This window comes from Gavialis gangeticus, unplaced genomic scaffold (genome assembly GCF_001723915.1).
Source record: "Gavialis gangeticus isolate Ggan-Ray unplaced genomic scaffold, GavGan_comp1, whole genome shotgun sequence".
NCBI classification, from domain to species: Eukaryota; Metazoa; Chordata; order Crocodylia; family Gavialidae; genus Gavialis; species Gavialis gangeticus.
The window spans coordinates 28,845,587-28,860,063 of record NW_017728995.1 but is presented as its reverse complement, the minus strand read 5'-3'; the positions used below and the strand labels follow the sequence as shown (position 1 = coordinate 28,860,063).

Genomic DNA, 14,477 nt, shown 5'->3' with positions numbered 1-14,477 from the left:
AACTGCATGCAATGCACTAAGGTGTGTGTGGGGGTGCAGGGAGGGCCTTCCCTTGCTGCTGCCTGCTGTCAGTGCCTGTGAGAGGGGAAGCACTGGGGGTTGGGGTGGCTTCCCATCATGGAATTTGGGGTCCCTGCAGGCCCCATCCTGCCCTGGGGGTGCAGGCCCAGCCCCTGCAGCGTTCCCCCTGTATTGCATCCAGGCTAGGTTGGGGACCTGAGCCACAGGAATTGCCCCTTTTTCCTCAGGCTGTCAGGCCCAGCCCCATGCTGCGCACAGCAGGGGCTTGGCCTGCACCCCCGCCCCCCTTGGTCTCTCTGTCCTCCTGGCCCTGGTACTTGCCCCTGCTGGAGCTGCCTGCCACCTTCCCCCACCTCCCAAGCACCCTAGCCCCTGCCCTGTGGCTTTTCCGGCCCCTGCAGTGCCCTCTGATCCTTCATAGCCCAGGGCATCGCGAGCTGTAAGGTGTAGTGGGTGCCCTCTTCTGTCCCCTGCTCAGAGTCCTGTCTGGCTGTGTCTGCCCCCCTGTGCAGCTCACTGTCTCCTGCAGCCTTGGCTGCACTTCCCTGAGCTGAGCCTGGCTGGTCAGGTGGGTGCCCCGTCACCTTGGTGGGTCCTCCCTGTGCCACCATGCCCCTGTGCCAGATTGCTGCCCAGGCCAGCTAATTTTTCATCTTACGCTGGGTTCTGAGTTGAGCTGGAGGATGTTGCCTCTGAAGTGGCCTAGGGAGACCCTGCTGCTGCCTCTGTCCAGCATTTGCCCATCTTGTCCTTTCTTTCTGTAGCTGATACCAGTCAGACCGGCCCTGCCCTGCCTGGGCTCTTGGTGCCTGGTCACATGCCCACCTGGCCCCTGGCAGTGCCTGTTCCCAACTCTCAGCACCTCCTCAGGTTCCAGCAGCCTGCTGTGATGCGACCCTGCTGTGCTTCCCACACAGGCTGTCATTCCTCCCCCTGCCCGTGGCACATGGTGTGTCAGCATGCTGCCTTGTTACCTCAGCAGAGCGGGCAGTGGCAGAGGCCTTGTCTCGCCTCTCGCTGCTTGTCCATTGCTTTGTCTGCTCTCCTGGCTTCTTGAGACAGAGCTCCCTTGGCTCCGTGCTCATGGCAGCGCGTTGACCCCATGGGGTGCTGAGGGAGAGCCTCCAGGTCCCCAGGGTGCCTGCCCCCTTCCCTCCTGCTGACCTTTTGTTCCTGCCCTACAGATGACCGCCCCAAGCCCGCCCTGGTGGTGAGCAAGCCCCTCCCCTTGGAGCCCACCAAGTCAGCGTCACCGTCACCCCCACCCCCCCTTATCCCCGAGGTGGAGTCCGTGCTGCTGGCTGCTGTCACCCTGGTGCCCGTGGAAGCCTCCGTGGATGTAGACACTAAAGTGGAGCTGGAAGCTGCTCCGGCAGATGTACACGAACCTTTTAGCGCCATCACTACAGTGCTGGGGGCCCTGGAGCCGCCCATGGATACCACCAATGTGGACCTTGTGGCTGAAGAGGAGGAGGCCCCTGCCATTCCTGTTCTGGAGCCCCCAGTCCAGCCAATGCTGGTAGAACCGCTACCTGTGGTGGTGCCTGTGGCAGTGGCGGTGCCCGTGCCCCTGCCCATGCCAGTGCCGGTGCCGGTGCCTCCCCCAGTGGTGGAGCTGCCCATCCAGCCTGCCACATCCCCCAGTCCCTCCCCGCCGCCCCAGGAGGAGGTCATCTGTGAGGACCTTGCGGAGTCCAATGGAGTCCTGGAGGAGCCACGTGAGCCCACGCCAGAGCTGCCAGCCTGCCAGCTAGAGCCTGTCTTGGAGTCACCCATTGCCCAGCCTGAGGAGCTGGTGGTGCCTAATGGGCTGGAAGTGTCGGGCAAGCCTGAGGCTGAGGAGCCAGAGGAGCCGCCTGAGTCAGACGTCAGCCCCATCTCGGAGCCTGAGGAGGCCAAGATAGAGGAGGAGCCTGCCAGCCCACCTGTGCCACCCTCGCCACCCTCACCACCTTCACCACCCCCTGAGGAGGAGGAGGAGGAGCAGGAGCCTGAGGAGGAGGAGGAGACTGAGGAGCCAGCCGAGGAGCCTGTTGAGGTGCTTGAGCTGCCGCCCCCAGCAGCCACAGAGCCACTTCAGAGCACAGAGGCAGCTGCATCAGGTATGAGGGAGGCCGTTCCTAGGGCAGGGGGGCACAGGGCCTGCCTTCACTCAGCATTGGCTGCTGCCTTGGCCTGCAGGATGGTATCTGCCCTGGCACCACTACCCACAGCCTGGGGAGGGCACCGTGCCGTGCCTTAGAAGTGGGGGTGCAGTGGGAGATCCTGCTGGGCTCTCACATCCCCTCTGCTCCTCCAGTGGCTGTGTCGGTACCAAAGAAGAAGCGGCGCATGAAGGAGCTGAACAAGAAGGAGGCTGTTGGCGACCTGCTGGATGCCTTCAAAGAGGTGGGTGTGTTAGCTTGTCCTGCATCTCCGACCTGCATCCTGTGATGATCTCTTGTTAGTGCCACCGTGTCTGGGCCACTGATGCTCCATGATGGAACTGAGGATCTGAGGAGGCAGGGAGTCGGGCCATGGAGGGTGTGGGGGGCTCCCAGCACAGCTTGTAGCTGGGAGGCATCTCCCAGGGGAGGGGGGAGGGTCTGGAGCTCGTGGGGGTTGCAGTGTTGGGAGGCTCCTGACAGGTGGGCTCATCTCCAGTCCCAGATCATTGACAGCGCCTCGGAGGCAGAGAACAAACCCCCTGCCTTAGCTCCTGCCACGGAGCCTGAGGAGCCTGTGCCAGCCCGGCCCCAGGAGGAGGCCGAGGAGACGTGGGAGGAGAAGGAGGACAAGGTGGATCCTGAGAAAGGCAAGTCTGCGGACCAGAAGTACGGCTACAAGGAAGGTGAGGCCTCAGGAGGAGCTTTCTGGCCTGTGCTGGGGGCTATGGGTGCTGTGGTTGGGGCAGGGCTGTGCCGGGTGCAGGTGGGCATCCTGCAGGGCATCATGGGTTTTGACTCCACTTGAGTTTTGGCATTGTGGGCTTTCTGGCTCTCTTGCCTGGTGGGCAGGAGCTTGAGCAGCTTTGTTGTCCAGATGGTGGGTGCCAGCATGCCCTGCAGCACAGGCCTTTGGGAAGTTCTCCCCTGTCAGGCTGCCTTGGGCTGCCCCCACTGATGGGCAGAGCCTGGCACAGGTCCCTTTTCTTCTGGTGCCGCACTGTGGGGCAGACACTGCCCAGTGCCTGCGGCGCCGAGGCCTCCCCTTCCCCCTTCCTCCAGGGGGTCTCGTGTCTCTCCCCTGGCAGGGCTGGTGGCCGACAGAGAAAAGGTTTCTGAGGGCCTTCTTCTCTGTTCCTCAGAGCAATGGAAGCCCCTGAACCCCGAGGAGAAGAAGCGCTATGACCGGGAGTTCCTGCTGGGCTTCCAGTTCATCTTTGCCAGCATGCAGAAACCTGAGGGGCTGCCTCAAATCAGTGATGTGGTGCTAGACAAGGTCAGTGTCACCTTCCCCCATCCCCTCCCCTAGTGGGGCATGGAGCTGGGCAATTTCTCGCAGCTTCCCATGGGCTCTGCTGTGAGCCGTTGGGGTGGACATGGGAGCGGGCAATGACCTTGGGTGGTGTCCCCTTGTGCTGGTAGGGGCAGGGCTGTAGGGTTAGTGGGCAGTAGCTTCTTCCCTGTGGGGGAGCCTCTGCATCTTGTACTTGCCAGTCTTACTCATCCCATTCTCTGAGGTGGGCTGCCCCAGGCTGCTCCTGGCCCTGGGGCAGCCTCAGCTCCCTTCAGCAGGGCTCCTTCCCTCTAGGGGGTAGGTGCTAGGGATGGTGGGGGGTGGTGTCCCCACCTCCAGGGGACTCACTAGTTTCTTTTCTTCCCACCTCACAGGCCAACAAGACGCCACTACGCGCTCTGGACCCCATCCGCCTGAGCAACATGAACTGTGGCCCCGACTTCACCCCCTCTTTTGCCAACCTGGGCCGGCCCACCATGGGCAGCCGCGGCGGGCCAGTGAGTACCACACAGGTTGTGCAGAGGTGGGAGTCTTGGTAGTCTTACATAGTTTAGATTATGGTTGTATGGAAGATCAGCGCCCATGGGCAGTTCTAGGATTTTGAAAAGGTGGGTGCACAGGGTATGGGGCATCCTCCCACTTAACACAACACATGGGGTTTTTTTCCAATTAAAGAGAAATTAGAAGTTTTACTGAAAAACCAGGCGTGTAGCACTAGTGTTGTTTGAGGTCAAAGCAAAGTCAAATACAACCGTATTTGAATGCACACTGATTTGCTAGATAACATACCAGTTAAAAAAGAAAACAAAACTAGATGAAAATAGTCTGTGTTGATTTTGTTAGTCTTGTACCCATTGTACTTAAACATACATCTCCTATTTTGCTTCATAAAACAAAGTCTAGTCTTCTCAAGCATTTTGACAGCCTATCCATCACTTGACTGTTGTTTCCAACGCGAGTTAACATTCACTGGAGTTTAGCTCGAACTGAAAACAGTCTGTATGGCCGTGGAATAGAAGAGAGAGATTACCAAGGCTAACAGAGCAGAATTATGGAGGAAAGATACTGATGTTCCATTCATTGAGCTAGCCCTTAAAAAAGGGAAAGGGTTGTTAGCACCCAGAGGGTGCAGCTCAAAGTGCCCACACCCCTGTGGAGTGTAGAGAGATTAACAGGAAGCAGGTAGATGGCAACGAGCTATGAAGTCAATGGAGCCTTCATCACTGCCTGAATAGAAATGCCCCTGCCCCTCTCGGGCAGTTGGGTAGAGCAGGAATCAAAGGGGGTGCAACTGCACCCTCCTGGATTTGCCCCTGCTTGTGTCTCGCACCGCTCCAGTCAGCATCTTGTGTGCATGATGATCTCCTGTTAGTGCCATCGTGTCTGGGCCACTGATGCTCCGTGATGGGACTGAGGATCTGAGCAGGCGGGTGCCCAGGGGCCCTGAGGCTGAATGGTGCTGGGGCAGGTTGGGAGCACTGGGACTCTAGGCTGCGGTTGGGGTGAGGCCTCCAGTGAAGAGCATAGGGGTAGTGGCAGGCAGGTACTGACCCTTCTCCCCCCTGACCCCCCATTCCCAGCCGGCAGGGTTGGGCCCCCGGCGTTCCCAGCAGAGCCAGCGGAAGGAGCCACGCAAGATCATTGCCACTGTGTCCCTCAATGAGGATATCAAGCTCAACAAGGCCGAGAAGGCCTGGAAGCCCAGCAGCAAGCGTGCCTCTGAGGAAGAGGACCCTGAGAACATCAAGACACAGGTGGGCAGGGCAGGGTGCAGGGGGTGTGACATGGCTGTCCCAAGCTGGTTGCTGGGGGCTCTGCAGAGCTGCCTCAGAGCAGCGGGTGGTGGCTGGGGCTTGGGCTGGTTCTGACCGCGTTCCCTTCCTTCTTCCAGGACCTGTTTCGCCGTGTGCGCAGCATCCTGAACAAGCTGACACCGCAGATGTTCCAGCAGCTGATGAAGCAGGTGATGGAGCTATCCATCAACACGGAAGAGAGGCTCAAGGGCGTCATCGACCTCATCTTCGAGAAGGCCATCTCTGAGCCCAACTTCTCTGTCGCCTATGCCAACATGTGCCGCTGCCTCATGGGGGTAAGTGCAGCCAGGGCCACCGTACCCCTTTGCTCCCTGTGTGGGGCAGGGACCATGCCTGGGGGGGTGGGGGGTGCATGCAAGGGAGAGGACGTGACTGGGGCTGGAAACCATGAGTCGTGCCTTCCAGCCTGGGGGGTGGGAGCTGGGTTGCCCAGCTTCTCCCTGTGCTGGCCTTGGGGGCCTGTCCTTGAGGTTTGCCCAAGCCCTCACTGCAAGCCTGTGGCCCTCCCTGCAGCTCAAAGTGCCCACAACCGACAAACCGGCGGTGACCGTGAACTTCCGCAAGCTGCTGCTCAACCGGTGCCAGAAGGAGTTTGAGAAGGACAAGGATGATGACGAGATCTTTGAGAAGAAGCAGAAGGAGATGGATGAAACCATTGCTGTAAGTGGGGTAGGAGGCACGGTGGGTACCTGGCAGGTTTGGGCTCCCCCTAAGGCCCTTCTCTGCTTCCTTCCCCGCAGCCAGAGGAGAAGACCCGCCTGAAGGATGAGCTAGAAGATGCACGGGACAAGGCACGGCGGCGCTCTCTAGGCAATATCAAGTTTATTGGGGAGCTGTTCAAGCTGAAGATGTTGACAGAGGCCATCATGCACGACTGTGTCGTCAAACTGCTCAAAAACCATGATGAAGAGTCACTGGAGTGCCTCTGCCGCCTCCTCACCACCATTGGCAAGGACCTCGACTTTGAGAAGGCCAAGGTACCCACACTCACAATATGCACTGATCCTGCTGGTTTTGGGTGTCTTAAGCTGCTCATTCCCATATGCTGCCCCATGGCTTGGACCTGGCCTGACACTGGACCCAGCCCCCCTGGGGCAAGGGGAGGCCCCTGGGGTGGACTGTGCTGTGGGGCTGGAGTGTGGGGGGAGCAGAGGTCTGTGGGGGGGGGGGGAACCCCTCAGGGATGAAGAGTTTGGCTCCTGGCATCTGTGGGGCATTGTTTGCCATACCTGAGCTGTGGGCTGCGGATGGGGTGTGGTCCAGTCAGGCGTATACCTAGTTTCCCCTTCTCCCCTCTCCCTTGCAGCCCCGCATGGATCAGTACTTCAACCAGATGGACAAGATCATTAAGGAGAAGAAGACGTCTTCTCGCATCCGCTTCATGCTGCAGGATGTCATTGACCTACGGCGGGTAAGGTGCCAGCCTTGCCTGGGCCTAGGCAGGGGTGCTGTGCTCTGGTGGGTGAGGTGCCCGACCCTCCTGGGCCCGGGCACCCCTCTTGCTCTTGGTTCCTGGCCTGCACTTGTGGGGGCCTCCCTGGTACTGTGACCAGCCCCCAAGACACCGTGCTAGCCAGTGGCCTTGGCTAGCATGGCCACGCAGAGGGCTGACAGTATCTAGGCAATTGCTTAATGCAGGGAGAATCTTTGGCTGAAGTTCTCTGTGCCAAAGGCTGCTACAAATCCAGGGGCAGGCCCTGGCAGGGGAGGATGCTGGCCAGCTTCCTGAGCCCTGAGCTGGGGAGTCTGGGCAGACTCCCCAGCCTGGTGCCTGCCCATGGTGGCTGAACTCCCTTCTTCCTGCCTTTGCAGAATAGCTGGGTGCCGCGGAGGGGGGACCAAGGCCCCAAGACCATCGACCAGATCCACAAGGAGGCTGAGCTGGAGGAGCACCGGGAGCAAATCAAAGTGCAGCAGCTCATGTCGAAGCAGGACAAACGGAGAGGGCCCCCTGGCCCGTCTTCTAGCAGTGAGTGACTGGAAGTGGCTGGGTGGGGGGCTGCTGCTCCAGGCTCTTCTCAGCTCTTGGCACATCTTGGGGGTCTCTGGGTGCTATGTGCAGGTAGGCCTGCAGCTTGCTGGAGGCAGGCGGGCTCCCAGGAGCTACAAAGGGCTGGGGGCCAAGACCTGGGACTGATGTGCCTGTCCATGCAGGTGGTCGTGGGAACTTGGTGGCAGATGACGGCTGGAACACCGTCCCCATCAGCAAGGGCAACCGGCCCATCGACACCAGCCGGCTAACCAAGATCACCAAGGTGAGAGTTTCTGCCAGCCTCGCGGACGGGGTCTGCCAGGCCAAAGCTGCCTGGTCACATCTGCTGCTGTCCAGAACCATGGCTGGGAGAAGTGGGAACCTGCTTGCAAGGTTTCGTTAAATTGGGAGCCTAATGGCATCACCAGTATCTCTAGATGGCTGGTCAGCAGCTATTTTGGTGGCATTGTCTGGCTTCCACATGGCCCAGGGTTGTAAGCAGGACTATGGGCTGTATTGACTGGCTCGCCAGGGCAGGGTGTCCAAGTGTGAGGCCATGGGAGGGCGCCCAGGGGGCAGCTGCGGGATTGTGGGCCAGCAGGCCTTGGCTGCGTGGACTCCTGCCCACCAGTTCTGGCTGGGCACAGAGCTGAGACCTGGTGCCTTATGGCTAGGAGTCTGGCTAGGTCATGAGTTCTGCATCGGGGGAAGTCCTAGTCTCTTCCCAGCTCCCAGGGTGAGAGCATGGAGTGGGGGGCATGTATCTGCTGACTGGCTACGGTGTTGGCTGTCATGTGCTGAAGCAAGCAGTGACTCCACCCCGCTCAGTGCATTCCCTTTCTCTCCCTCTCTCTGCAGCCTGGCTCTATCGATTCCAACAACCAGCTCTTTGCGCCCGGTGGGCGGCTGAGCTGGGGCAAGGGCAGCAGTGGCGGCTCTGGGGCCAAGCCTGCTGACTCAGGTAGGGGTGTAGGCAGTGCTCTGGGGGCATGTGGGCCTGGAGGTCCAGGCCCCTCCTGCTGCTGGCTCTGGGCTGGGGTCTGTGGCACCCCTCCTCCCCTCCCCTCCTCTCCCCGCTGCTCTAACTCCTCTCCTCTGTGCCCAGGCTCTGATGCCAGCCGGTCGGGCACAAGCACCCTGAACCGCTTCTCAGCCCTGCAGCAGTCAACCCCAGCAGACAGCCTGGACTCGCGGCGTGTGGTGCAGAGGTGTGTGGTGCCGCCTGTGACTCCAGGCTTGGGTTGCCCCTGCCCCCAGTCATGGAGTGGGAGTAAGGAAGGAGTGCAGGGGTAGGGGCCTTGCCAACCACTCTCTGGCCCTGGGCTGGCCTTGCAGACCTTCCTCCACCCCATAGAAGGAGGAGGTCACCTGGGTAGCTGGATTTCATGGCCTCCTGTCCCTGGCATGGACAGGGCAGAGTACCTTGGGGGCCAGCCTGGAGCTGGCACTGTCCCACTAGCTGTTCCCAGGCCCTGTATGCTCCCCCATCAAGTGTGATGGTTGCTCCTGAGATGGGGGGCTGGCAAGGCCAGTGACCCTGTGGCTTGTGTATGTGGGGTCTGCAGCCTTATGCAGGATGTGCCCCAGGGCAGAGTACTGCAGCCAGGGGCAGGGGCATGACATGGGGTCTGCTAGGGCTCTAGGTACCCCAGGAGAGAGCACTCGTGGCCTGGCTTTTGCCCATGGGAGGGAAGGAAGCAAGCTGGCATGAGTGGGGGCACCTGTTACTGGCTGTTATATCCCCCTTCTGTCCTCCCTGCAGAAGCAGCTCAAGCCGGGACCGGTCCGAGAAGGCTGGCGAGCGCAGTGACCGCCTAGACCGGGAGCGCAGTGACCGGGGTGATCGTCTGGACCGCGCCGACCGGGGTGACCGGGCCCGGCCTGCCCTCACCAAACGCAGCTACAGCAAGGAGACAGAGGACCGGAGCCGTGAACGGGATAAGACGGGTGCCCTTGAGGCCGTGCGCAAGGTGGCTAGCATGACGGAGGAGCGGGACCGGAGCCGTGAGCCCTGTGAGTGCCCGGTAGGGGAGGCTGGGGGCAGGGCTCAGTGTAGCTGCCTCTCGGCTGGGGCTGCCCCTCTTGTGCCCCTACTTTGCTCTGATCTCCGCTGTCCCCGCAGTGAAGCGGGAGCTAGCACCCCCTGCCGCCCCTCCCAAGCCAGCTCTGTCAGAAGATGAGCTGGAGAAGAAGTCCAAGGCCATCATCGAGGAGTACCTGCACATCAATGACATGAAGGTGAGGGGCCAGGGCAGGGCTGCTGTGCCCAGGGCACTTGCCAGCTGGGCAGGGAGAGGGGAGGGATGCTTGGCCAGGGCAGGGGCTGCACCGATGGCTCAGATGCTCTGAGGCAGGGTTGAGGCTGGGAGCAGGGGTGGCGGGGGGATCTCTGCTCAGGTGCTGGGGTGTCAGGGTGGGGCACAGTGCTGTGCTGAGCTGTGCCAGGTCATGGGCTGGACTGAGCGTTGCCCTCTGTGCTTGCAGGAGGCGCTGCAGTGCGTGCAGGAGCTGGGCAGCCCTACGCTGCTACATGTCTTTGTGCGCAACGGCATCGAGTCCACGCTGGAGCGGAGCACCATTGCCCGGGAGCACATGGGGCTGTTGCTCTACCAGATGGTCAAGGCTGGCTCTCTCACCAAGGAGCAGTACTACAATGGGTGAGTGCAGGACTCTGGGGAGGGCAGAACAGGCTGCCTTGCTGTGCCCTGAGGCAGACAGGTACTGGAGTGCCCTGCCTGGCACCCATGGCCCCTACCCCCCTTCTTGCCCCACAGGCTGCGGGAAATCCTGGAAGTCGCTGAGGACATGGAGATTGACATTCCTCACATCTGGCTGTACCTGGCCGAGCTGATCACGCCCATCCTGCGAGAGGGAGGCATCCCCATGGAGGAGCTCTTCAGGTGAGAGCCCTGCCACACCCCTTTCCTGCCTGCTTGCCTGTGCCTCCATGCCTGGAGAGCTAACCTGTCTTTGTGCCCACAGGGAGATTGCCAAGTCTCTGGTGCCCCTTGGGAAGGCACCTACCCTCCTGGTGGAGATCCTAGGCCTGCTCTGCAAGGGCATGGTGAGTGGTGGCCCTGCTCACAGGGCTGGGCTGGGGCCTGGGCACAATGCTCATTGGTATTGTTGTGTGCGCTGATCGCTGGCTTTGACCTGCCCGGGTACCCCCATGGAGATGTCCTGACCCTTTGACTTGGAGGAAGTGTCACTCAGTGGAGCAGTGTAGCTCGCTGCAGTGGGGGAGGGATGTGGGAACCTCTGCTCAGCCTAGAATCCATCGTGCCAGCACCCACGTAAGCCAGTGTCCTTGCCAGTGCCCAGTGCCACTCTGGCAGCCCTGTCTTTTGGCTCCCCTGGGCAGTGAGGTTATGGGGGAGTGGGCAGGGCTGTGCTGGAGAGGCCGCCCTTGTGTGGGCTGGTGTGGCTGCTGGCGGGGGGCTGTGTCCTCTGGCAGCCTTGCCCTTGCAATCACTCACCCCTCACACCTGTGTGTCTACAGAGTCACAAGAAGGCTGGGGCCCTCTGGCGAGAGGGTGGCCTGAGCTGGAAGGAGTTCCTGCCTGAGGATCAGGATGTCAACAAGTTCGTCACAGAGCAGGTGAGGTGGGCTGCGGCCTGCCCTAGAGGTGAATGGCATCCTGCTTGGCTCAGGGCCAGCTGCTGCCTCATTTCTGTGAGCTCCTGAAGCCAGAGGACCCAGCCCGGAGCTCCAAGTCCCGTCCCCCCCCCCCAAAACGAGTGCGCACACACGGTGTGCAGGGTCCCTTGGGGCAGAGCAGCCCCCTTCACCATCCTCTCTTGCCCCCAGAAACTGGAGTACACAATGGAGGACAGCTCGGACACACCGAGCCGCAAGGAGCTGACCAGTGAGGAGCTGGGCAAGCAGGTGGACAGGCTGCTGGAGGAGAACTCGGACAACCAAAGAATATATGACTGGATCGAGGTGGGGCCCTTCTGGGAGAGGGCAGGTTGCAGGGCTGGCTTTTCCCTGAGTGGCCCTGCTGCAGCATAGGGACAGGCAGCAAATCTGAGGGTGGTGCTTACTTGTGGCCTTTGCTGGCAGGGCAGAGGGTGGGGCCTGGGGGTAGGAGAGATCAGACAGGACCCCAGCAAGCTGGATCCCGTGACAGCCCTGAACCAAATGCCAGAGAGGAGCTGACGTGGGACAGGTCTCACTGGGTATGACTTGTGCGTACTCTGTAGCATCTGCTGTTGTTGGAGACAGGCCTGATTGTTGTGCGCTAGTGGTGGTGCATAGAATCATAGAAATAGAGAAGTGGGGCTGGGAAAGACCTCCAGAGGTCATCCTGCCCGAGGCAGGATCAGGCCTATCCAAACTAGTCCAAACATCCGTAATCTAAACTCTGTAAAACTACTGTCAACCCTGACACAACATGAGACATCACAGCCAAACCTGCCACAGGTAAGGCAGGGGGAACCACAGCAGCCAATGTCCTACTGCTGTAAAAGGTTGTTAATATACACTCAAGAAATCCCAGGTAGAGGCCCTGCTCCTGTTGCAGAGGGTCTGTCCCAGTGATTCTCAGCCAGGGGGATGCAGCACAATGGTAGCATTGTTAGGGGAGAAAACGTCACTCATGCAATAAACCTAGAGATTTCACCCAGGAACCACCCTGACCTGCTGCGGGCTCTGAGGTCTTTGCAGACAGAATTGCTCCAACACTTTTCTGTAGTTAAAAAAAAACAAGTGACAACCACAAGCTCTGGCACTTCTTGAGATGGCCTCAAGTGTGAAGAGGTGGAGAACTGCTGGTCGGGGCTCCCCCTTGGTGGTTGGAAGAAAGGAAGGAAGGACACCCCCAGCAATACAGGAACTAAGTTGATGGGACAGGCAGAGAACCAGTCTGTGGAGCATGGGTTGTGGGGTAATGACCAAGAAGCCGAGGGAGGGTATCCCACAGGGAGTCCAGCTAGTTCCTGTTGCTTCTTGCATGTGCAGGGCAAGAGATTAGGCAGCTGCTGCTTGTATGGTGCATGCAAGGGCCTCCTTGGAGCAGGACAGGGGCAATTATGGGGTGACTCCCAGCTGTTTTGAGCCTTCACTGCTCTGGCTGGGGGGAGGAGAGGGGCTGGAGGCTCCCTTGATCTGTGGGGCCTCATCTGGCTGCATCTCTCCACCAGGCCAATCTGAATGAGCAGCAGGTCTCGTCCAATGTGTTTATCAGGGCCCTGATGACATCCGTGTGCCATTCAGCCATTGTCTGTGAGTTTGGCCAGAGATGGAGGTCGGGGGCGGGCCTCAACCCTGCCCTACTAGGGCAGCAGTGGGGTGCAGGGGGGGGACTCCTAGGAGGTGGCAGGACTATCCTGGGGGGTGTGGGGCAGGACCCCCCAGGTCTGTGTCTCAGGTGTTGCCCTTGTCTACCTGTAGTTGAGAACCCCTACCGGGTGGATGTGACTGTGATCCACAGCCGGGCCAAACTGCTGCAGAAGTACGTGACCGACGAGCAGAAGGAGCTGCAGGCCCTCTACGCCTTGCAGGCCCTGGTGGTGAAGCTGGACCAGCCTCCCAGTGAGTGACTGTGCAGCCTGGGCGTGGGGGTGGTGGGTGGGGGGCACCTTGGTTCCTGCATAAGGGGAAGAAAGGGCCTTTTCTTCCCAGGGGGTGACCAGGCCTCAGGATTTGGGAGGGTTGCTTTAGTTGGTTTGTACCCAGCCAGCACAGGCCCCTTGCACAGCTCAGGCCCCCTGGTGCATCCTGGCCCAGTTGGCTTGGGCCCCTTGATGCAGTTCAGGCCCCCAGTGGCTGGTGTGTGATCTGAGAGGATCCTAGAGAAGTGGGGCTGGAAGGGACGTCAGAGGTAGCCCCCTGCTTGAGGCAGGATTGGCCCTGTCCAAACCGTCCCATGTAAACCTGTGATCTAAACACTGTAAAACTACCATCACCTCTGACAACACATGACGTTGCACCCAAACCTGCTGCAAGAAGGCAGGGGGACCACAGCAGCCAATGTCCTGGGGCTGCACAAGGTTAATGTAGGCTTAAGAGATCCCAGATAGAGGCTACACCTCCACTACAGAGGAAGGCAGAAACCTCCCCAGTCCATATTGGTCTGCCCAGGGGGTAAAATTCCTTCCTGACTTGAAATGTGGTGTTGGTCTAACCGAGTGGAGGGGAAAGACCCTGTAACTGGGGCTCTCCAGCCTTGGTCCTAGCAGGAGCATTGGCACACCCCAGTCACCACTGCTTAAAAACACCCTGGCATGTGGCAGAGAACGGGAGGGGGTGGAGTTCCCTCTGTGCCACATGCAGCGACCAGCAAAGAGTGGCATGGGCCCCTTGGCAGGTCCTGGCCCAGCCAGCGCTGGGGTAGCCCCAGCCGGGCTGCGATGGCGAAGGGCCCCTGGCAAGTGGGTGCCTGGCAAGAGCCCCTGACCCTGCTCCTTCCTTCCTCCCAACTCCGTCCCTGCAGACCTACTGCGAATGTTCTTCGATGCCTTGTACGATGAGGACGTCATCAAGGAAGAGGCCTTCTACAAGTGGGAGTCGAGCAAGGACCCGGCCGAGCAGCAGGGCAAGGGTGTGGCACTCAAGTCGGTGACGGCCTTCTTCACCTGGCTGCGGGAAGCTGAGGATGAGTCTGACAACAATTGAGGAGTGGGGCCGGGCTTGCCCCCCGCCAGCGCCGGCCCCGGGCGCCCGGACTCTACTGTGGCCTGGACTCTGGGGCGCGGGGGCCGCCCGCCCACCCTGCAGACTGCTCCTCCTTGCCCTCTTGGGCTAATCAATTTTTTTTTTTTTTTGTTCCCAGTTTTTTTTTGTTTTTATTTTTGTTTTCTCCCTCATCTCCCTGCCCCTGAGGCCTATATTGGTTTGTGTCTGATGGAAATAAATGGATGCTGAAGGAGGCGGGCATTGCCGCGGGCTCCGTGGCCCCAGCCCCAGCTGGACCGCAGCGCGGGGTGCCAGGCCCCACATACTCATGTCTCCCGGGGGGGGGGGCAGGGAAGGGGTATTATTGCCATCCCTCCCCCTCCCCCCTTCCCCTCCCTCCTGACGTCTTGCAGAAATATAGAGAGATTATATATATATAAACTTATTGGATTTGGGGGCAGGCCAGTGCTACAAATGACACCCCTGCCCCTCCCCCTGGATCACAGCCTGGGACAGCACCTCTGCCAGATGGGTTGGTTTGGGTTTTTTTTTTGTTGTTGTTTTTTTTTTAATTTTAAACGGGAAAATAAATCATTTCAAGCCCCTTTCTCCCTGC

The 14,477-nt window shown here is 59.9% G+C and overlaps 1 protein-coding gene across 3 annotated transcripts in view; it reads left to right on the top strand.

Annotated features, from left to right (window-relative positions):
- The window catches only part of EIF4G1 (eukaryotic translation initiation factor 4 gamma 1), a 42,075-nt gene extending 27,627 nt beyond the window's left edge, over positions 1-14,448 (top strand). For 2 of the 3 annotated variants that reach the window (XM_019503387.1, XM_019503385.1), the window contains 24 exons: positions 1,206-2,123; positions 2,321-2,409; positions 2,665-2,851; positions 3,308-3,441; positions 3,834-3,956; positions 5,040-5,213; positions 5,351-5,548; positions 5,787-5,933; positions 6,014-6,250; positions 6,580-6,684; positions 7,086-7,242; positions 7,428-7,528; positions 8,104-8,206; positions 8,351-8,453; positions 9,008-9,258; positions 9,368-9,483; positions 9,730-9,902; positions 10,020-10,145; positions 10,228-10,309; positions 10,745-10,843; positions 11,054-11,188; positions 12,388-12,469; positions 12,638-12,778; positions 13,680-14,448. In XM_019503387.1, the coding sequence (XP_019358932.1) occupies positions 1,206-2,123; positions 2,321-2,409; positions 2,665-2,851; positions 3,308-3,441; positions 3,834-3,956; positions 5,040-5,213; positions 5,351-5,548; positions 5,787-5,933; positions 6,014-6,250; positions 6,580-6,684; positions 7,086-7,242; positions 7,428-7,528; positions 8,104-8,206; positions 8,351-8,453; positions 9,008-9,258; positions 9,368-9,483; positions 9,730-9,902; positions 10,020-10,145; positions 10,228-10,309; positions 10,745-10,843; positions 11,054-11,188; positions 12,388-12,469; positions 12,638-12,778; positions 13,680-13,861 (4,163 nt within the window). In that variant the 3' untranslated portion in view covers positions 13,862-14,448. The remainder of the gene's footprint in view (positions 1-1,205; positions 2,124-2,320; positions 2,410-2,664; positions 2,852-3,307; positions 3,442-3,833; positions 3,957-5,039; positions 5,214-5,350; positions 5,549-5,786; positions 5,934-6,013; positions 6,251-6,579; positions 6,685-7,085; positions 7,243-7,427; positions 7,529-8,103; positions 8,207-8,350; positions 8,454-9,007; positions 9,259-9,367; positions 9,484-9,729; positions 9,903-10,019; positions 10,146-10,227; positions 10,310-10,744; positions 10,844-11,053; positions 11,189-12,387; positions 12,470-12,637; positions 12,779-13,679) is intronic. The other variant, XM_019503386.1, reaches the window with a different exon arrangement.
- The last annotated feature ends 29 nt before the right edge of the window (positions 14,449-14,477 follow it).